Source organism: Notolepis coatsorum (genome assembly GCF_963971535.1).
Source record: "Notolepis coatsorum genome assembly, chromosome: 2".
Classification (NCBI taxonomy): Eukaryota; Metazoa; Chordata; class Actinopteri; order Aulopiformes; family Paralepididae; genus Notolepis; species Notolepis coatsorum.
Window position 1 is genome coordinate 74,990,818 of NC_140166.1, and position 22,568 is coordinate 75,013,385.

The following is a 22,568-nucleotide window of genomic DNA, read 5'->3' on the forward strand; positions in this document are numbered from 1 at the left end:
TAATAATAATAATAATAATAATAATAATGCAGGACCTGCTCAGAGGTCTTTAATTGGCATTGGCTATTATCCACAATATGTGATATGGTTCAAATGTGAACGTTACCCAACCCTAGGTCGGGGGCTAGGGACTACAGCCCCCTCAGCATCTACGGGGCACCAGTCGAGAGTGAACAGTTTCAAGTACCTCGGAGTCCACATATCCCAGGACTTGACATGGACCACACACATGTAGTGTAGTGAAGGCATCAACCCATCCATCTACCTTCATTGCACACACATCCACAGGCACACACTCACTTTAAACAAACACTCACTGTATGTTATATATTAAAAGAGATTGGCACTACCATCCATACCTCATTTTAGCATTTTTCTTTTTTAAGTTTGCATTTTTGTACCTCATTGTCTGCATTTTTACTTCATTGTACTTTCATTGTACTTAGGTTGTACTTTAGTTTGTATATTGTATTTGTATAGTGTTGGGACTTTATACCTCTTTAACAATTTCTACTGTACTTTCACAACCTTATCGATCTTATCTTATCATCAAAAGTTGAAAATGATAAATCTTTTTCTCTCTCTCCCCCCCCCCCTCCCTCCCTCTCTGCTTCTCTCCGTCTCTCCTCCTTCAGCGGACATCTTGTCTCGATCCCAGGTGGTATTTTCGGACGTCCAGGAGGACTTCTGTGACGTAAAGAAGATACTGTGTCGCTTCGAGGACTGGAGAGGGGCGTACTCGGACTCCTACCACAGCGCCTACATCTCCCTGTGTCTGCCCAAGCTGCTGAACCCCATCATCAGGCACCAGCTCCTGGCCTGGGACCCCCTGCAGGTAGGAGGGATGTTATACCGGGATGGAATAGAAAATAAATACTTTATTCATCCCCGAGGGAGATTTGGCACTACAGATCACTCACAGTAAACGGTAAACATTTAGGTAGTCGAAAACAAAAAGTCACGAATAAGAATAAAAGTAAGACTAAGAATAAAAATACGGTCCGGGATATACATTTTCTATGTTATGTATTAGGGCTGACCCCTATTAGTCGAATAGTCGACTAATCGATCGAAAGGAGCCGTAGTCGACTGCCAACCTCTTAGTCGAATACAAAAAAAACATGTACCGTACTTTTCGCACTATAAGCCGCACCTGACTATAAGCCGCAGCAGCTAAATTGAATGATGTGTACATATATAAGCCGCACTGGACTATAAGCCGCAGGTGTTTTAATGTTTAATTACCATATGTAATTAGCATTGGGACACAATACTGTCGGACAAATAACAAGCATTAACTCATTTACAAGTTGTATTAAGTTTAGCAAATAAGGGAACAGATAAATAACATTTCAATGCAGTCAAAAAAGCAATATTTAGATGTTTACATTTTCGAGTTTGGTCACGTCGAGTCACATATAAGCCGCACCGTTATATAAGCCGCAGGGTCGAAAAATGGGGAAAAAAGCCGCGGCTTATAGTCCGAAAAGTACGGTATATTATTATTTTTTTTATTTTTTTTTTTATCATTCTTTCCAAAAGAAAGAGGCCTAGAAGCGTGGCTAACGCTAATGGCACGCATACCAGAGGCTAACTGCCTAAGAAAACGGGCACAGAGGCACTGAAAGAGGATTTCACCCATCTAATGAACACACTAGACTAGACAAATATCAAGATGTTTCCATCAAGGGCGGCTAAGTGGCGCAGTGGGCACGGCGCTCGCCACTAATGCAGGAGATGCTGGGTTCGAGCCCAGCTCTCGGCATTGCTACCAGCTTGGCTGGTCGTTCATACTAACGCAATTGGCAGTGTTGGGGGTGGGAAGCTGGTGGGTGGGGATCGGACGTTGTGGACAGCGACTCCTACAGGTCGGTTGGTGCGCCTGCGCAGGGCTGTACAGTGCGATGATCTCGTCGCAAATTGCCCCTTAATTTGGCCGTTGCGAGTTGGAAATATTATTTGGGAGCAACGTTGCGAGTTGTGATTTCAACCCTTCATTCTCATTTCACTCCTAAATTAATCCATACAAATTGGATACATTTTTTAAAAAACATTAGCCTACAACCAGGGCTGTACAGTGCGACACAATGTCGTGGTGCTATGAAAGAATCTGTCGGCAATGAATGAACTTACTGCGATCACCGATAGCCTGAGTGAAAAAAAAGATTTGCGTGTGGAGTGAATCTGGGTCACGCTAGTACCTGGTACTTGTAGTCTATCGTGCGATTAAAGACCATGTCCCTATCTGCGTAGTCTATACATCCAACACCAAATCCCATAATTCCTAGCAAAACGAAACTGAATGTGGGCTCTCTTCTTTTCAATATGGGCTATTGCATCGCCAAAGAAGCACCTCATTTCAATACATTTAAGACGCAAAAAAGAACAACGGAGTGGATATCAGTCCATCTTATGACAACCACGTCCGATGTGGAGAGATAAGATGATGATGATTGATGTGATGATTGATTGACGGGGACACGGACACTTCTAACGTTCAGGTTCAGCTATGCATTAGGTGAGTAGTCCTACCGTAAGAGCCTCATACGGGTCAATTAAACCTTTTTGATTAGTCTTTCCTTCCAGCTAAGTTGGACTGAACATTTCACTGTCAAAAGCGCAAATGTAAATAAGGTTGCGTCGCAATACGGGTTTCAAAATAAAGGTCACATATACAAATACCTCTCAATTCTTATTAAAAAAAGTCCCGGATATACATAAACATTAATTGGCATAGATCTCTATAAACGGCCCAACACATTGATCACTTTAGGCACACACTGAAACCAGTAACATCACAAATATGAAGCAGGTAATTACCCATACAAATAAACCTTTCATGGGGTTATTTACAATAATAATTCATTTGATTTCTAAAGCACTTTTCATTGTGAAACAAATATATGCAGAGTTTCTTGTCCTCCTGATTAATGCAATGGTGTGTGTGTGTTGTGGTGATCTCATTCAAGGAGCACTACACAAGCGCGCGCACACACACACACACACACAGTTTGTTGTTTTTGTTCTATTAGTGATTTACACACTTTCTCAGTTGGTTCATTATAAAAGATACAAACCTGAAAACAAACGCACTTAAATGTTAAATAAAAGGACCACAGTAATGAGGCAGGAGGAACATATTTTTTTAATAATGGTAAAATTGTTATTTAAAAATGTGCCCCTAAAAAAAAATGTTTGCCCCTAAATTTCTCATTTAGGGGCAAGTGTGCCCCTAGTGAAAAAGCTTAGCGTACAGCCCTGCTGCGCAGCAGAATCAGGAAGCAACGAGGGCGGCGTGACCCTCCCACACAGACCCTCGCCGCTGAGAGATCGCGCTGTGCAGGTGAAAAGATGCGACGGCTGCCTCCTCGTGTACCGGAGGGGACACGTGATGCAAGGCTTCGTCCACATTGCAGCCGACCAAGTGGGAGGCATGGCCTAACAGCGTTCGAGACAGGGGAGGGTAGAATTGGACGATACGAAATTTGGATGTGAGAAAAATTGGAGATTGCACAAACATACATGCACACACACAGATGTAAGAACGCATACCATGTGAAATGATGACGAATCTGTGTGTGTGTGTGTCAGGAGTCCAGTGTAGACTTCGAGGCTTTCCCATGGTACAGCGCGGTGGAGACCTTCTGCCACGGACAGGGCTACGAGGAGTCAGACCACGCGGACACACGGACACTTCCTAACGCTATCGAGAAGACACTGCTGCCAAAAATAACAGGTAACTAACAAACACTTATTTTAACCAGGGCCACCACACTAGTCTCGACCGTGTAGAAGTCCTGTCCTGCTCCCTCTTGTGTATGTCCACGTCAACAAATGTAAATGTTACTTTGGACGGGGTCTGCAGCACAGAGTGTAGAGTTTACACGTTCTCCCCTTGTTTGCATGGGTTTCCTCTGGGTACGCTGGTTTCCTCCCTCACCAAAAGACATGCATGATCATGGTCAGTCGTCCCTACGAACACAATTGGCAGTGTTGGCCGGTGGGGTATGTCGTGTCCTGGTCGTTGTAAACTGTGACTCCTACTGGTCGGTCGGGGGGCCTGTTCAGCAGGGAGGGGATCTGGGGGAAATGGCGTGAACCTCTGCACGCGCTACTTTCCCCAGTGAGACTCCTCGCTGTCAGGTGAAAAGAAGGGGCTGGCGACATTTATCTGAGGAGGCATGTGGTAGTTCTACACCCTCCCCAGGCCGACAGTGGGGCAATGTGTGCAACGTAGGGCTGGGCGATATGGCCAAAAATGATATCGCGATAACGATATCGAATATCACTCAATATTCGATATTATCGATATTGTTATAAGTATATATATATATTTTTTTTTAACACTTTAACCGCCGCGGACGAGTTTACACGTCATTCGGAGCCATGCTCATTCTGCCGAAGACGCCGTAACTCGTCTTTGATGTCAATATTTCCTTTCTGGAGCCCTGAGATGTACTGGTGAGCTCCACTCAACTGTCTAACGGTTCGAGAGTGCCATCTGGTGGCCGATCGGCAGATCGGCCAAGAGGGAGGGGCGCGCCAAACAGGAAGTGCCCATCCATATGTGCTCCGGGCACTCGCGATCGGTAGCCGGACTCCATCTCAACACACTGGATGATCAATCGCTCGCCCTAACTCAATAAACAACGTTATTTGGACGTATATAGTATTATACAACCTGGAAATGGTTCATCAGGATCAACATCCCATAATCGAAAACGGTCTACTCCACGCTGATCGTCCAACGGCGCGAGGAACATACGGTAAGATTCAGCGTTATTTTCTAACCTATTCCATATAAACTGCTATGATGAACATATGACCCACTCTGGATGAATCATCTAACGCTGCCCACGGAATTATAAACGATCCCCCGCCCATCCGGTCATCATCAGATCATACGTAGATCATTCTAGAAGTACGTCCAGTTGAAATTTTTCATCTTGCGCCGATCGCTACCAAACTGTATTTCATCATCAATATAATGCATTTAGGGCTATAAATCACATTCTGAAGAAAGCTGCAGAAAACGATAAAAACATACTTATACTTTAGACCATATTTTAGTATGAATATGTGAATGAAAAAGTTTAACGTTGCTACACCCTGAACAATAGATATAGGACATTGAATGGGCCATAATAATGGCAATGTAGCAATAGAATTTAAAAAGTTATAGCCCTGCAAAGAAGGGGAACTTCTCCATAGACAAATGGAGCTGGCGAGGGATGGTAAATTATGAATTTAACCCATGGCGATCAAAGTGTTAACAACATATGTATGTTTATTTTGCAGCAATTCTTTGTTGTTGCCGCCATCTTTAGTGTTACATCCCCTCACACTCCAGTTCTCAGGCTGCAGCTGGTTTGAAAGCGAAAGTAAACCGGCTTCTCTGCTGGCTGTGGCTCCAGGGGAGTTGAACAATTCTGGCTCTGCTAGTTTCTTTTCTATCTTTTGGCACTTTTTTGGTGGACAAACCACCGCACATGTCATGTGCACCGTGACTCGTGACTGGAGTCCAGCTCTGCTAGCACACATAGCCTACTGTGTACAGACGGTTTCAAACTGTATTTTAAATTAGAAAGCAAACAAAATAAATGGACAAGAGAAAAGTAAATCTCAATTTGGTTAGTATTGTCATTTGGACAAGCAAAGCCATTACTTTAAGTTGCAGGCAAGAAAGACAAGTCTGTCCACTGTCTCTGGTTTTAAAACTGCCCTGTTGCAGGTCACAAAAAGAATATTCTTTTTTTTCAATTTATTTTTATATATCGATTATTAAAATATATCGCGATAATTATCGTTATATCGCCCAGCCCTAGTGCAACGACCACGAAGGGAATTGGCATAACGACTAAATTGGGATCGTTGAAAAATACAGAAAGCCCTGAAATAAATAGAATAAATAAAAATGACATGCATGCTGTGTATAAACTCCTGCCATTGTCCTTGGCATTACAAGGTACTGGCATTACAACTGGAGTTGTCCCCCGGGCTGCACGCTGCTTTTGAGTGGTTAGGATGGGTCAAATACAGAGAAGTAATTTCCCCATGGGGATTAATAAAGTATATTTTAACTTGGCTTCACTTAATTAATACTTTTTTTAAATTTTATTCCTCTTCTATGCGTTTAATAGTTTAATAACTGGTTACATGTGCCCCCTACATTCTAGCACCTCTGCTTCACCGTGATTGGTCAAATCTAGTCGATGGACAAAAGGAGGCAGCATTTGCTGTACTTTCTCTCTCACTATCTCTTTCTCTTCCTCTCTCACTCTATCTCTTCCTCTTCCTCTCTCTCTTCCTCTCTCTCTATCTCTTCCTCTTTATCTCTTTCTCTTGCTCTCTCACTCTATCTCTCTCTCTTTCTCACTGTGGACAACATTTGCAGGTGACATATGATGCTGTCACCTCATGCCATTCTCTGGATTTATATCAAAATGTTTGTTTTGAACTGCAGAATAATTCAATAAATGTTGTGTGTCATAAATGTCTATATGAATTGAAAATGGGGGACCCTGATGGAAACAAGACAAACGTCTTTCTCTGGTCTGCATCCCCTTAACAATTGTATGTATTGAGCCGTACTGTATTGTACCCATTCTGCAATCTGTTAAATAAAGTTTTCATTCATTCATTCATTCATTCATTCATTCATTCATTCATTCATTCATTCATTCATTCATTCATTCATTCATTCACTCAAACCCTTTCACTATCTCTCTCTCTCTCCTCCCAGCCTATGTAGAGCTGGTATGGGACCCTCTGTCAGTACGTCAGTCTGTCCGTCTGTCTGACGTCTGTCACAGACTACGTGAGGATTACGGTATTTTCCAAGGAGAGCGGAGTAAACCAGTCAAGGTAAACGGCACAACACGCAGCTCTCCCTATGCAGGCCTGAGAAGTCATAATATATACAACACATCAAAATGCATCGTATGTAATAATAATAATAATAATAAACTTTATTTATTTACATATTGTGATGTGCGTTGTGAAGGGGAACCTTCAGCAGTAGATTCATACACACTAGTTTATAGCTATAAACCACCATCATTAGCACACTATACGTCATATTGAAAAACAATTCAAATCTTCAAATCCGTTTTTTTGTGGTCGGAAATGCCAATAATTTTTTTCTTACGTACCGAACACGTCCATATTGTTACCCTATTATATATACACACTGACATATTTAACAATATTGATACGGCCTCTATGACCTACTGTATGTTATACCACTACATTTTAAGAGGTTTTAAGGTAGAATCTGTAATCAAACAGCGACATCTATGCAAATGAGCCCCGCTTTGTACTACACTTCTTACAACTTCTTTGTTTTGCTCCGACTCGTGCGTTGGAGTGTAGTAAATTATTATACAGGGAATTTCTCCGGACCTCTCGTGGCATAGCCTGAGGTGTGGCCAGCAATAGCAACCCCTCTCCTATCCCCACTCAACTCCAACCCACACATCAGACCAAATAAAACATGTAAACTAGGGATGTCCGATATTATCGGCTGATATTGGCATACAAATGTGATAACGGAAAATATCGGTATCTGTTTTCAAAAAAAAAAAATTAACATTTATTTAACCCTTATTTACCCAGGCAAGCAAGTAAGAACAAATTATTATTTTATTTATTGTCAAAGTATGCATAATGTTGTGTTAATTACACGACAAGAGATATGTAATGTTAATTACCTGAAATTATTCCGTTTTTTGGGGGGGGGAACCCTGCATATATCGGTATCGGTCGATATAGGTATCGGAAATTAAGAGTTGGACAATATCGGTATCGGTAAAAAAGCCAATATCGAGCACCCCTAATGTAAACAAAGTGAAATACCACTTACTCTTGCTGTTTGCCGGCATTACAGATTCCACCTTTAAAAACGACAATAATACATAATTAAAGCCCCAATCTGATTATTTTTGGGTCCATATAATGACGGGTGTATCCACATGCATTCAAAACAGTTTGATCTGTAGATGGTAACACAGTGTAAACCTGAATCTGTTCGCCTCCAGTGTTTACAGACATTACCGACATAAACAAACATTTTACAGCCACAAAACACAGTGAACACAGTCATCTAATCTAATGAACCAGAGAATGAAAACGTTTAGTGGTGGGGGCTATCCATTAGTTTACCGGCTCAGTGGCCTCGTGGGTAGAGTGTCCGCCCTGAGTTCGGGAGGCTGGGAGTTCAAGCCCCGGCCGAGTCATACCAAAGACTATTTAAAATGGTACTCATAGCCTCCCTGCTTGACACTCAGCATCAAGGGTTGGTTTGGGGGGAAGTCCTTGTGACATACTAGCGTCATGTCCAAGGGGTGTACTTGTACATCAAGCTGCCTCACGCTACGGAAACAGGAGATAGGCTCCTGCCCCATGTGCCGTTACGGCTCGAGAACCATTGGTTCTCAAAGGCAAACTTCTATCCATTAGTTTACGTTTTAAACCTCACTAATTGCGTCTCTAAACGGAAGTGTCCAGGTCCTCCTCACTAGCTGTGTGTCCTCTGCAGGCGCTGGTTGAGGCGGTGATCTCCAGACTCCGAAGCAGTGTAGACGACGACATCTTCATCCCCCTCTACCCTAAAAAGTAAGTTGGTCTCTCTTGCAACGACTTCAGTTACAATATGCTTTGTTGCTAGAAAATGTATTATTCTATAGTTATTATTGTGGGGTTGAAGCAACTACCCCATGAGTCGTCATCGTCCCCCATTGGATAATGTGCAATAGTGCTCATTTACCTTCATTTATTGATCTATCTATCGGTCTCTCTGTCTCTATCTATCTATCTATCTATCTATCTATCTATCTATCTATCTATCTATCTATCTATCTATCTATCTATCTATCTATCTATCTATCTATGTGTTTGTTTGTTTGTTGTTATTTTCAGGTTCTTAGAGGACCGATCTTCTCCTCAGCGCCGATTCAGAGACCAACAGTTTTGGACGGCTGTGAAGGTACAACTCACTGAAACACCGGCATGACCCGCTCATGCGGTTTTTCCAGTTAAACCGAATTCTCAAAATAGGTACACAACATCACTGTTGTACAGTACATCATGGTGGTGGATACTGCAGTCACCATGTGATGTGTTGTGTTGACGTGCAGCTCCTGGGGAACATGGGGAAGTGGGCCGAGGTGGTCCCCGAGTCCACGCTGAAGGAGCTGATGCTGGACAAGCTGCTGAGCAGATACCTGATGATCACGCTGCTCAATCACCCACAGCCTCGCCACACCGTCCGCACGTGCAGAAAGGTAGCCTCCTTTATTGACAAATGTTAATTCCACCTTAACTCGTTGACCGCCACGTTGGGAACGGGATATGACTATGTGCTGCCAATGCATTAAACCTATGGAGTCGCTCACCTTGTTTGCAGGGCTATAACTATTTAAATATTATAGCTATATATGCAATACTATGGCCCCTTTGACATCGAGTGTATCGATCAAGATGTGAAAAAGGAATATTTTTTCCATCCATACGTTCCCGTTTTATTCCGTGGTGAATATAAGTATGGTTTTAGAGCGGTTTAGGGTAATTCCTGGGAGGCCAGTAATAGGCTGTGACGCATATTATACTTAATCCATTGGCATTTTGTCTCTATACACGCTACAATATAAAATGCATATGATCGGTATATTATGTTCCATCATGCATGCATGAAAGGGGGGGGGGGTCGTTTCTGATTAATTGATTGTCAATAACGGCATTCGTTAGTGCAACAGCATACGCTGATCAGGGTGATGGCTATGAAAACAATGCACAACCAAGCTGAAATTGACGTTAAATTGCTCTTACCTGTGGCCGGTGAGATTACAAAAAGAATATTCCAATTATTTGATTGCCATCTGCTAGATCGTATGTCCATTTGGGCCACGACATAACCCCCCACAGCATAATGAATCGGGCGTCCCGAAAACTATTCAATGCGATCGGGTGAAGATATTGATCCACGTTACTAGAAAACTCCGCTCGGATGACTTTCAACGACGCACAGAGAGATACAGAGTCTCAAATGGAGTGCAACATTGGCTGCATACCACCAGGCGGCGGTATTGTACTTTTGCGATCTCAGAGTCCTTCCATATGGTCACACAGCCTTCCTGGATGATTTATGAATGGAAATAGCTAATAAAAGAAATAATGATCCAATAACGTATATATACGTGGTTGGCGTTATTCGATTGGCGGACAAACACATATATATATACGTGGACGGCGGTGAATGAGTTAAGGGAGCATGCCAACATTTTGGGAAATTAGTTTACCGTCTTCTCCAGAGAGTCAAGAAGATAGATACCAGTTTCCTCTCTGTGTGTTCAGTAGAAAGCTATCTGGCTGCACGTTAGCCTAGCTTAGCACAATGAATGGAAGTGGACAATGTCTGTTAGCCTAGGGCTAGGCATTGTCCAACTAACACCTCTATCTCGAAGGCTAACCGGCATTGTCCGCTTCCATTCATTATGCATTTATTTTTTTTAAATAAATGTTACTAGGGAAGTCAATTGTGAACAAATATTCCTGAAGACAGTGTGTTGGTTTGGCATGTCTGTGTCTAGCCTGGCCTAGTATAGACATAGTTGTTATATAGAATAGACAAGGGCTTCCCAAAGTGGGGAGAATAATGCGATTTTCTATTTGGTTTAGTTTGATGCATAATTACAGTGTTTATTATTATGTATTATGTTTACTACAAGGCATATTAAACCCCTAGCCGCATTTACTTACTACGTTGTCGAAAGGTAGTCGGTAAGGTTAGTAAGAAATAGAGCTATGGTTCCAAAATTCTGAACTAACATTTTAACACTTTGATCGCCGGGGTTAAATTCATAATTTACCATCCCTCGCCGGCCCTATTTAACATGGAGAAGTTCCCCTTCTTTGCAGGGCTATAACTTTTTAAATTGTATTGCTAAATTGACATTACTATGGCCCATTCAACATCAAGTATCTATTGTTCAGGGTGTAGCAACGTTATACTTTTTCATTCACATATTCATACTAAAATACGGTCTAAAGTATAAGTATGTTTTTATCGTTTTCTGCAGCTTTCTCCAGAACTTGATTTATAGCCCTAAATGCATTATATTGATGATCAAATACAGTTTGGTAGGAATCTGTGCGAGATAAAAAAATTCAAATGGACGTACTTCTAGAAGTTACTACGTATGATCTGATGATGACCGGATGGGGGGGGGGGTCGTTTATAATTCCGTGGGCAACGTTATATCATTCATCTAGTGTGGGTGATATGATCATTAGAGCAGTTAGTATAGAAGACATTACAAAATAACGCTGAAACTCACCATAGCTTCCTCTCGCCGTTGGGAGATGAGCGTGGAACAGAATTTTTTCTATTATGGGATGTCGAAATATCCGATCCATTTCCAGGTTGTATAATAGTATATACGTCCAAATCATGTTGTTTATCGAGTTATTGGTAACGGATCACTATCCGTCGTGATCAGCTCGAGTCCTGGGACTATTACAGAGTGATCGGACCAAATTGAAATGAGCACCAGCTTCCACTTCCTGTTTCTTCCCTGGGCGATCCGCCGATCGGCCACCAGATGGAGCTCTTGAACTGTTAGAGAGTTGATAGGGGCTCACTAGTACATCTCATGTCTCCGGGGGAGAAATATGATTTCGATCACAGATTTTTGAAATATTGATATCAAAGACGCTGTCCAGCGTCTTCGGCAGAATAAGCATGGCGGGGAATGACGTGTTTCAGCGTCAACGTAGGGCTGGGCGATATGGAAAAAAATCATATCGCGATAACGATATGATAATTTTATTTTATTTCTCGATATCGATAATTATCGAATTGTTAAGTATAAAAAAAAAAAAAAAAACAACAACAGATGTATGTTTATTTTGCAGCAATTCTTTGTCATTGCCGCCATCTTTAGTGTTACATCCCCTCACACTCCAGTTCTCAGGCTGCAGCTGGTTTAAAAGCTAAAGTAAACCGGCTTCTCTGCTGGCTGTGGCTCCAGAGGAGTTGAACAGTTCTGGCTCTGCTAGTTTATTTTCGATCTTTTGGCGCTTTTTTGGTGGACAAACCACCGCACATGTGCACTGTGACTCGTGACTGGAGTCTAGTTCTGCTAGCACACATAGCCTACTGTGTACAGACGGTTTCAAAATGTATTTTAAATTAGAAAGCAAACAAAAAAGAAAAAGAAATCTGAATTTGGTCAGTATTGTCATTTGGACAAGAAAAGCCATTACTTTAAGTTGCAGGCAAGAAAGACAAGTCTGTCCACTGTCTCTGGTTTTAAAACTGCCCTGTTGCAGATAAAAAAAAAATCGTTTTTTTTTTTAATTTCGATATTCGATATCGATTATTAAAATATATCCTATATATATGTGACAAAATAAGCTAATACCTACTTGTTCGATTTCTAAATAATCCGTGTGATTGATTCACATTCCTTAGGCCCCACACACAGCCTAATTTCCTATCGGATGATGATCTTTTCACTCTTTCTGTCAATCTGTTCCCATTCTTCCCTTCTTTGTTCTCTCCATCTCTCTCGCACTGCTCACTGCCTTCATCCTCCCCTCCCTCTTTCTCTTTCCCTACTTCTCTCTCCTCCCTCCCTGTATCTTCTCTCCTCCTCTTCCTCTCTCTCTCTCCTCCAGATAGCAGACAGTCTGCCAGCCTCGTGGTGTGAAGGAGCGAGTGTGTGTCTGTCTCAGCTGCGGTCGTTCAGTAACCATCTGGTCCAGGTGGCTCACTCCATCTGTAAACAGGACAGCCCTCCAGACCCCAGCACTAGGTAACACACAAACACACACACCAGTGGTGCAGTCGTGGTCACACGCGGTTACACGCAGTGTTACTAGATGATCACTGAGGCAGAAGTACGCGCGCACAAAGATGCGCTCTATCCATTCGTTGTGCGCTAAGTACCCGCCGTGCGCGTGCGTGGCGTGTTACCAGTTCCCATATTACGACTGCACCACTGACGCACACACACACACACAAACCAGGGATTGCCCTTTTGGTCGATCAGTACAGTAGTCAATTAGATGTTTGATTCTTAGTCGGCTGGAAAATCACAAGTGCAACTCTGGCATCACAACAATATATTTTTTACAGGATACGATTTTATAAGATTTTACATTGTTGATTAAATAGACTACCCCATTAGCTGGCACAATCCTACGACTATAATATATCCTTCAGTGGAGGACAGCTTTTACAGACACACTCCAGTAGTTGCCATGGCTGTTTTGTTTTGTTACTTATCCACCTCAAAGTGAAGAACCCTACCACACACCCACCACACATGCTGTCATCCACTACTGTTGTGTGTTCCTTTTATACACTCATTAACCTAACCCCATGGTATCTATCCTCACATCTCTCTCTCATTAACCTAACCCCCATGGTATCTATCCTCACATCTCTCTCTCATTAACCTAACCACATGTTATCTATCCTCACATCTCTCTCATTAACCTAACCCCATGGTATCTATCCTCACATCTCTCTCTCATTAACCTAACCCCATGGTATCTATCCTCTCTCTCATTAACCTAACCCCATGGTATCTATCCTCTCATCTCTCTCATTAACCTAACCCCATGGTATCTATCCTCTCTCTCATTAACCTAACCCCATGGTATCTATCCTCTCTCTCATTAACCTAACCCCATGGTATCTATCCTCTCATCTCTCTCATTAACCTAACCCCATGGTATCTATCCTCTCTCTCTCATTAACCTAACCCCATGGTATCTATCCTCTCTCTCATTAACCTAACCCCATGGTATCAATCCTCTCTCTCATTAACCTAACCCCATGGTATCTAACCTCATCTCTCTCATTAACCTAACCCCATGGTATCTAACCTCATCTCTCTCATTAACCTAACCCCATGGTATCTATCCTCTCATCTCTCTCATTAACCTAACCCCATGGTATCTATCCTCTCTCTCTCATTAACCTAACCCCATGGTATCTATCCTCTCTCTCATTAACCTAACCCCATGGTATCTATCCTCTCTCTCATTAACCTAACCCCATGGTATCTATCCTCTCTCTCATTAACCTAACCCCATGGTATCTATCCTCTCATCTCTCTCATTAACCTAACCCCATGGTATCTATCCGCTCTCTCATTAACCTAACCCCATGGTATCTATCCTCTCTCTCATTAACCTAACCCCATGGTATCTATCCTCTCATCTCTCATTAACCTAACCCTGTGGTATCTATCCTCTCATCTCTCTCTCATTAACCTAACCCCATGGTATCTATCCTCTCATCTCTCATTAACCTAACCCTGTGGTATCTATCCTCTCATCTCTCTCATTAACCTAACCCCATGGTATCTATCCTCACATCTCTCTCATTAACCTAACCTCATGGTATCTATCCTCTCATCTCTCATTAACCTAACCCCATGGTATCTATCCTCTCATCTCTGTCATTAACCTAACCCCATGGTACTGTATCTATCCTCATCTCTCTCATTAACCTAACCCCGTGGTATCTATCCTCTCATCTCTCTCTCATTAACCTAACCCCATGGTACTGTATCTATCCTCATCTCTCTCATTAACCTAACCCCATGGTAATAATGAATGAATCTCCTCTCTCTCATTAACCTAACCCCATGGTAATGAATTAATCCATCCTCACCTCTCTCATTAACCTAACCCCATGGTAATGAATTAATCCATCCTCACCTCTGATTAACCTAACCCCCTGGTAATGAATGAATCCATCTTCACCTCTCTCATTAACCTAACCCCATGGTAATGAATTAATCCATCCTCACCTCTGATTAACCTAACCCCCTGGTAATGAATGAATCCATCTTCACCTCTCTCATTAACCCAACCCCCTGGTAATGAATGAATCCATCTTCACCTCTCTCTCATTAACCTAACCCCATGGTAATGAATTAATCCATCCACACCTCTCTCTCATTAACCTAACCCCCTGGTAATGAATGAATCCTCGCCTCTCTCTTCCAGGGCAGCTGTGGTGGAGGTGTTGGAGGTTCTCAGGACAATCAGGGCCTTTGATTGTATCACAGATATAGCAGAGAAGTATCATTACCAAGACGAGGTCCAGTCCCTGCAGCTACTCAACTAGGGGCCACTATAAACTACGAAGATGGTGGACTGTAATGGTGAACAAACTGCAAAAATGGCTGCCGTGCTGCTCAAACTACAAATATAGTGGATTGTAACAATCATCAGATCTGTATTTTGCCATCACTGTCTTTAGCTCCACACAGACTCTGTGCCCTGTGCTGATCTTTAGAACATCTCACCGATGAATGCAACCCAGCAAACCTTTCTGTTCACTAGTGAACCAGGTTTTGTCCACAGATAAACGAAGGTAAACAATCGTTGGCACACCGACGGGGAACAACGTTGTAAACGTTTCGTTCACTTAAATAGATTCCTGGTCTCAGGACCGCAGCAGTATCCTGCGAGCGCTGAGTGTCCACATTTTTTTGTCAAGTAAACATCGTCACCATCTAGAGCAGGGGTCTCAAACTCGCGGCCCGCGGGCCAATTGCGGCCCGCTGGATGATATTGTGCGGCCCCCTACTTGACATCAAAGTTGAATTTATTTTAATTTTTTTATGTTGTGGGACTTGTACAACCCTTTGTTCAACTTTGTCAGTGCTGTAAAGTTGAAACCTTTTTAAATCTTAGACAAACAAAACACATTGCTTTCATGAAATATTGTAAGCCGTCATTTGAGGCTTTATAAAAGCAGCACAATGAACACAAATCTGTCAGTGCCGAGTCCGACCTCATCTTAAATAACAAACAGCATTGCTTGTTGTAGTTAACAAAGAGAGGCAGAGTTGATTTTGCAAAAAAAATCAAAAAATCATATATAATATTTGATGCGGCCCAGCCTCACCCAGACTCTACCTCCAGCGGCCCCCAGGTAAATTGAGTTTGAGACCCCTGATCTAGAACTTTTACTGAACCTAGAATTCTAAGAAGAGGATGAACCACAGCCCCAGCGTTCTCATGGAGGTTATTCGGTACTGGGAGACGACGCCACTTCTGACGCAGCTGTAGCACAATGATGACACTCTGACCCGTCCTCTGCTCATGATTCTAGTACCGAAGCAGTAGTTTCCTCGTACTGAACCAGGAAGCCAAGGAGGAGAGGAGGATGGTGTGTCCCCCGAGAACAAACATGGGATTAGATAAGGATGTCATTACATGGTGGAGGGTCATTGTTCATGGAGCCCGAATTCTTGTTCAGAATGTGTTTATATTCAGATCTCAAGGAAAGTACAACTGGACTGCGTTTAATTTAACAACATGCATAAATCGCACTCTTCACCCAGAACAAATTGTTTTCTACATCTGGTCTCATGTCGGTCCGCTGAGGTGTTTACTTCCGCAAAAGTTGAATGAGTAAATAAAATAAAGTTGGTAATATTGTGTATTTGAACATATGATTCACTCAATGAATGAACACTCAACCACAACCTCAGGCTTTGTAATATTGTACAGGAGACAATTTTTTTTATGAATAAATATTAATTTAGGCAATTAATCATGTGTCAAGAGTTTGATTCACTTCAGTGTTCATGATTTTGTGAAACAGAATTGCTCAGGATTTCTCATTGCCTTGTAGGAACTAATTACTAGCAACTGCTGTTTTACCCCGACATCTTTCCTGCAACTCCCAACGGTTTCCATGGAAACGGACAACATGAACCGCAGCTTGCTTGTAACTGGAAACCAAAATCAGTTGCCTCAGTCATGAACCAGTATGATTTTCTAAATGACTACCTTATTGAGACAAAACACGTGGAAGGTGCTGCGTTCCTGAGAACAAAGGATGCTTTGATTACAGCTGCATCTTTAAGCTGTCAGGTAGTTAAAAAGATTATTAGCTAATAATAATGTTAAAAGATTATGTGATGTGTCTAATAATAACCAATGTTACAGGGGAATGAAAATACTAGAAATCAAACTACAAGCAAAACTGTACATTGGAATATCGACGAAACCTTACTTGGTCCCAAGAAAAGCGTCTCGTGTATTATTGGGTTAGGACATTTACTCTACATTTACAGGGGCCAGTTTCGAATTGCAGTCTCCCGTAGGTGCTCTTTGAGAGTGGTTTTGAAAGTGGGTAGTGATTCACATTCCTTTACAGCTTTGGGTAGGGCGTTCCACATTGATGTGGCATAATTGCGAAACGTGTTTAGTCCCTTGTTTGAGCCGAATCTGGGTTTAACATGATTTGTGGAGCTCCCTCTGGTGTTGTGGTCGTGGTATTCACTGACCTTTGGGAAGTATTTTGACATGTACATGGGTACCTTAGTCGTGTAGTGTATCTTGTAGACCAGGCCCATTGCAAGTTGCTGTACTCTGTCATCTACTCTAAGCCATCCTAGGTAGTCAAAGTGGGCAGGGGTGAGGTGGGTTCTAGGAGTAAGGTCAAGTAGTAGTCTGACCAGTTTGTTTTGTGATTTTTGTAATCTTGTTTTTAGCGCCTTTGAGGTGCTTTGGTACCATGAGGTGCAAGCATAGTCGTACCCTTGAATGAGTGCTCCTGCCAGAGTCTTCAGGGTATTCTTGTTTACCAGAGAGGAGATCCGGTACAAGAATCTAGTACATTGGATGCCATTTTGTCACAGGAAAGATTTGCCTCTAGGATGGAACCTATAGGTATGTAATTTCATCTTTCCTTGTGACAATATTGTCACCCACTGTAACTGAGAAGCCGTCGGTCTTGCCGAGTTTATTTGATCCGAAGATGATAGTTTGTTATCAGCGAGCCAGGTGCAGATTCTGCCGAGTTCTGAGCTGAGGGTTTTTTCAACCTGTAACTTGTTCTTGTCAGAGACCAGCAGGGCTGAGTCGTCTGCGAACAAGAACAAGTTGCAGTCACAAGCTGACGACATGTCATTTGCATAAATTAGGAACAGTAGCGGTCCTAGTATGCTTCCTTGTGGAACACCACAGCTCACTGTGAGGGGGGGAGGATAGGGTACCGTTTACCTCCACCATCTGTTCTCTCCCCTCCAGGTAGGATTGCATCCAGCTCACTGATAGACTATCAAAACAATTGCTTTTAGCTTGTCAATCAGAATGGAGTGATTGACAGAGTCGAAGGCCTTTTGTAGGTCCAGCATGACCATGCCGCAGTATTTGCCCACGTCCACCTCTTGTTTGATGTGGTCGTTCAAATAGAGAAGGCATGTGTCAGTGGAGTGGGATGTTCTGAAGCCAGATTGGAATTCGTAGATTCAAATCTTTTCCGCTAGGTACTTTTCGACCTGTTCGTAGAAATTTTTTTCCATGACTTTCGAGATGGAGGTAAGAATAGAAACAGGAAGGTAGTTGCCTGGGTCTAATTTTCTGCCCTTTTTGTGCAGGGGGGTCACTCGCGCAATTTTGAAGTCCTTGGGGACATGTCCCTGTTTTATGGAGAGGTTTATTATGTGTGTGATGACTGGGGTGATGGCGGCCCGCAGCAGCCCGCCTGATCTCAAACCTACCGAAGTCAGCCCATGTCACCCCACTTCTTAGGGACCTGCACTGGCTCCCCATTGCCGCACGAATCCGCTTCAAGGCCCTCGACCTGGCATACCGTGCGGCAAAGGGAACCGCTCCCGCCTACCTCCGGTCAATGGTCTCTAACTACACACCCTCAGTCAAGACCCCTCCGCTCTGCATCTTCTGGCCGTCTCAGACCCACTCCTATCCGAGCTCCGGGAGGGTCATCAAGGAGAACCTGCCTTTTCTCGGTCCTTGCCCCACAATGGTGGAACGAACTACTCGCCCCAGTTAGGACAGCCGAAACCCGTCCAATCTTTCGCCGTCGACTAAAGACGCACTTCTTCAATCAATATCTGAAATGAAAAGAAAAAAAAACGAACCCTAACTAACCTTACTGTCATGCACTTGTCCTAATATACTAACCTACTGTACACTGTAGCACTCAACACTTTGATGAACATTGTTACTCAGCTGATAGATTTGAGAGTTGTACCCTAGACTTGTAAGTCGCTTTGGATAAAAGTGTCAGCTAAATGACAAAATGTAAAATAAATAGATTTTGAAGTAGCCTAATTTTAAGCAATCTAATCTTGTGGGGGTTGCCATGTTTTTGTTATGAATATGCCATGTCACTGGTTGGATAACTTCTGGCAGTTCACTACATGCTTGCTTACTTATCCAACCAGTGTCACAATGAAATAAAAATATATTAAGAATGGCTACCCCTATTAACCAGTTTACAATTAGGCTACTTCAAAATCTATGTATTCATTTGTAAAGCTATTTTGTCAAATGTGACATGATTATTTGACTTGCAAATGTGAATACATTTTGAATGATCACTTTGATTTCAAGTGTTTTCATTCCCCTTTAAGACTAAACTTGGTTTCTATACATAGCTATTAAATACTTTGAAATAGGCTGGCTTCCACCTTTGGAAAGAAAGAAAAGTTAAAATGCAACCAATCAAATACTTTGAAATACATATTTGGGGAAGGCTATTTTCAAATAATCGTAGGGGATGGTTGGTATTTCAAATACTCATTTGAATAATTCAAATACAGAGAATTTTTTTTATGCAAATACAAATATGTATTGGTAGGCCTATTTCACTCAGGTCTGGTGTAGGCTACATACAGTATATCCCAAAGGTATCTGCCATCTACCTACAGCATGTGTGCACACAAGCCATAGCTACATGTTTTAGTATTGTGTTTATGTGTGTTGGTCTGTGCGTGTGTCCCTGCCTCCACAGATCACGCCTCAGCAGGCCCAGCGGTTTGTAGACTCCTTCAGACACCTGGGCTCCACCAGAGAGCAGGGCTTCTGCTTCCAGGACAGGCTGTACACCTGTGTCCGAGCCGACCACAACTCCATCTACTGCAAACATGTTAGTACCACAACTCTATCTACATCTTATAAAACGGGGGTCTGTGGTCCGATGTGTATCGACTTGGGGGTCTTCAACATGAAAAAGGTAGAGAACCACTGATTTAGAGTTCTCAACCTTTAGTTAAGGTGAGATTTTGAGGCCATATTTGTTTTAATATTTTGCTTAACATGTCTTATTTCAAACTAGTGGCAATAAAATATCGAAAACACACAATTAGTTGTTTATTTTACTTAATTTTGTCTGATTGTGTCCATAAAGTTTGTATGCGTTTTCTTACACGTAAGAAATGAAATATCCTAGCGGTCAGGTGGCGTAGCGAAGATTGTGCTCGTCACCAATGCAAGAGACTGCGGTCTCAACTCCCGGAGTCAGCATTGCCTTGGCTTGGGCTGATCGCTATACTAACTCGTTTGGCTGGATTAGGGGGAGGGAAGCCGTGGGTGGGAAACTGGCGTTGTGGACAGCGACGCCTACAGGTCAGGTCTGGGCACTTGCTCAGCGGAGGCAGGACTTGAGGAAGGCAGCGTGACCTCCCACGCGTTACACTTCACCAATGAGAGCCCTCGTTGCCAGGTGAGAAGAGAGCCACTGGCTGTCGCTGCACGTGTCGGAGGAAGCGTGTGGATACTTCAGGGTTCCCTTGTACCGACCAGTAGGAGAACATGCACACAACAACCAGGTAGGGGAGGGGGGGGGAATTGGCACAACGACTAAATTGGGACGGGGAGAAAACAGAGAAAAATCGGAGAAAGAGATACAAAAAAATAAATAAAAAATAGATGAAATATCCATTTGCCTAGCACCTACACACACCTTACTTTCCACATGTCTTCCTATCTATACCCTGCTTCTTTTTACAGAGGGGTTTGTTGATATATGATTCATAGACTGATTTATATGACTATTTATATGACTGTAGAACGTATTTCCTGATTTATGGCATGATAAAAAGACAGCCACAATCCCTTCTGGACAAAAGTTAATTGTGTTATTATGTGTCAACATAATGGTAGATGCTAATTAGCAAATTTTTTATTAGGTAGGGCCTAATGCCTATTTTGCATATATAAACATAAAATCTCAGAAAACTTGCAATACATTCTTTCTTAGTTGTTATGCACATAACAAACTGGGAAAGTTTCATCGTGATATAATTTTTCTTTGCCTATTCACCTAGGTCCTAGGCTGTCTCACCGTAAATGACCGTACTAGTTTGCATACAGCAAGTGGAGTTAGGCTTGTTGTTTCTGCTTGTGTCTCTGATAGGGAGGCCATGGTCTGATTATAGTGAAGACATGCCTGTATGTCATTGTGGCCACATATAACGACAGCATGTACCCCAGCGTGTGTGTTGAGGCAGTAGAGAAACTGGGTAAGTAGTACTAATCACAAAGTATAGCTCTGCTCAGGGTTCCTATGATGCATCATATTGATCACTAACAAAGCACCTACAGTAGGGCTCATTGTAGGACATTTAAAAGGTTTTCACACTAGTGTTCCTGAGACATTTATACTGCAGCCTCCTGTTAACAATTGTAGTGCATGTCAATGGGACATCATTGAGGGGGGGGGGGGGACACTGTACAACTGTACAAGCAAAACTGTACATTGGAATATTAACAACCATACTAGGTAATTTACTGTTTATTGTTATTAATACTATATGATATGGAGGTTTATGGGACAACCTGCATGGATGGAACAGTGAGAGATATGGTTTCATCCTCGGCCGATTTATCAGAAACCAGCATGAAAACCTTTTGTGAGGTGAACTTGCTATGTAATGTAAGGTAGTGTGAGGTGGTGTTCTACGTTACTCTTATTATATTGAGTCTCAAATCTGTCAGTGAGGTAAGAGGAATCCACTTGTTTCAATTTCAGGAATTTGAAATGCATTGAAACAAGTATATGTATATGCAAGTATATGTTGATATAATTGTAGGTCATTCCTTTGAAACAAACTCATTTGAATTTGGAGCAAGTGAAATCAATCATCTCACCACATTGGCAGACATCTATCCATCCAGATCGTCTCAGTGTGATTTGCCTTATTTTGAATATATCTGCTGTAGAGATGTCTGCCATCACTCCAATACAATGGATCTGAATGGCATTGGGTTAGTGGTGCTCAAAGCACCAAAAACTTGGCATAAAAAATATATTATAATAATATAAGAGACATTGATGTTGAGTTTTTCAAATAAATTTTTTGTGCCATTCAGCTCCATCGTATTGTATCTCTGCAAATCACACTGAACCTATCTGGATGAGTTACCGATACTCCGGTAATAAGCCTCAGTAAAAGACTAAAGGATTTGTTAAGATGTAATCGTTTGTGAACCAGTCCCAGAGAGTTGTAGAATATAACCAACAGTCTCTTTTTGGTCCTCTACAGCCGAGTACCTCAGAGGCAAGGGGAAGTGACAGAAAAAACAAAACATCATCATGTTATGGTTGGTGCTGCCTCCTCGTGTACAACCCCCCCATGGATGAAAGGACCACCAGGCAACCTCAAGGATTTGTTCACATAATGCTTCTTAAAAGAAAAAGCTCCAATACAGTTTCAGTCTTCCTTGTGCAAGGCAAGGACTGGTAATAGTCCTTGTGTGAGGCTCCTGAATGGGGTCCAGTATCTTTA

At 42.3% G+C, this 22,568-nt stretch overlaps 2 protein-coding genes across 3 annotated transcripts in view; both read left to right on the forward strand.

Moving 5' to 3' along the window:
• The window catches only part of gcfc2 (GC-rich sequence DNA-binding factor 2), a 39,984-nt gene extending 23,405 nt beyond the window's left edge, over nucleotides 1-16,579 (forward strand). For both annotated transcript variants that reach the window (XM_084338046.1, XM_084338047.1), the window contains exons 11-18: nucleotides 636-835; nucleotides 3,592-3,736; nucleotides 6,743-6,864; nucleotides 8,537-8,613; nucleotides 8,917-8,983; nucleotides 9,135-9,281; nucleotides 12,676-12,812; nucleotides 15,022-16,579. In XM_084338046.1, the coding sequence (XP_084194172.1) occupies nucleotides 636-835; nucleotides 3,592-3,736; nucleotides 6,743-6,864; nucleotides 8,537-8,613; nucleotides 8,917-8,983; nucleotides 9,135-9,281; nucleotides 12,676-12,812; nucleotides 15,022-15,142 (1,016 nt within the window). In that variant the 3' untranslated portion in view covers nucleotides 15,143-16,579. The remainder of the gene's footprint in view (nucleotides 1-635; nucleotides 836-3,591; nucleotides 3,737-6,742; nucleotides 6,865-8,536; nucleotides 8,614-8,916; nucleotides 8,984-9,134; nucleotides 9,282-12,675; nucleotides 12,813-15,021) is intronic.
• Nucleotides 16,018-22,393, forward strand: pfn4 (profilin family member 4; the record flags this gene model as incomplete). Its single annotated transcript, XM_084308231.1, has 5 exons — nucleotides 16,018-16,047; nucleotides 16,136-16,192; nucleotides 19,793-19,927; nucleotides 21,197-21,302; nucleotides 22,326-22,393. The coding sequence occupies 5 exons, from the start codon at nucleotides 16,018-16,020 to the stop codon at nucleotides 22,352-22,354; spliced, it is 357 nt and encodes a 118-aa protein (XP_084164357.1). The 3' UTR covers nucleotides 22,355-22,393.
• Between the last annotated feature and the right edge of the window lie 175 nt (nucleotides 22,394-22,568).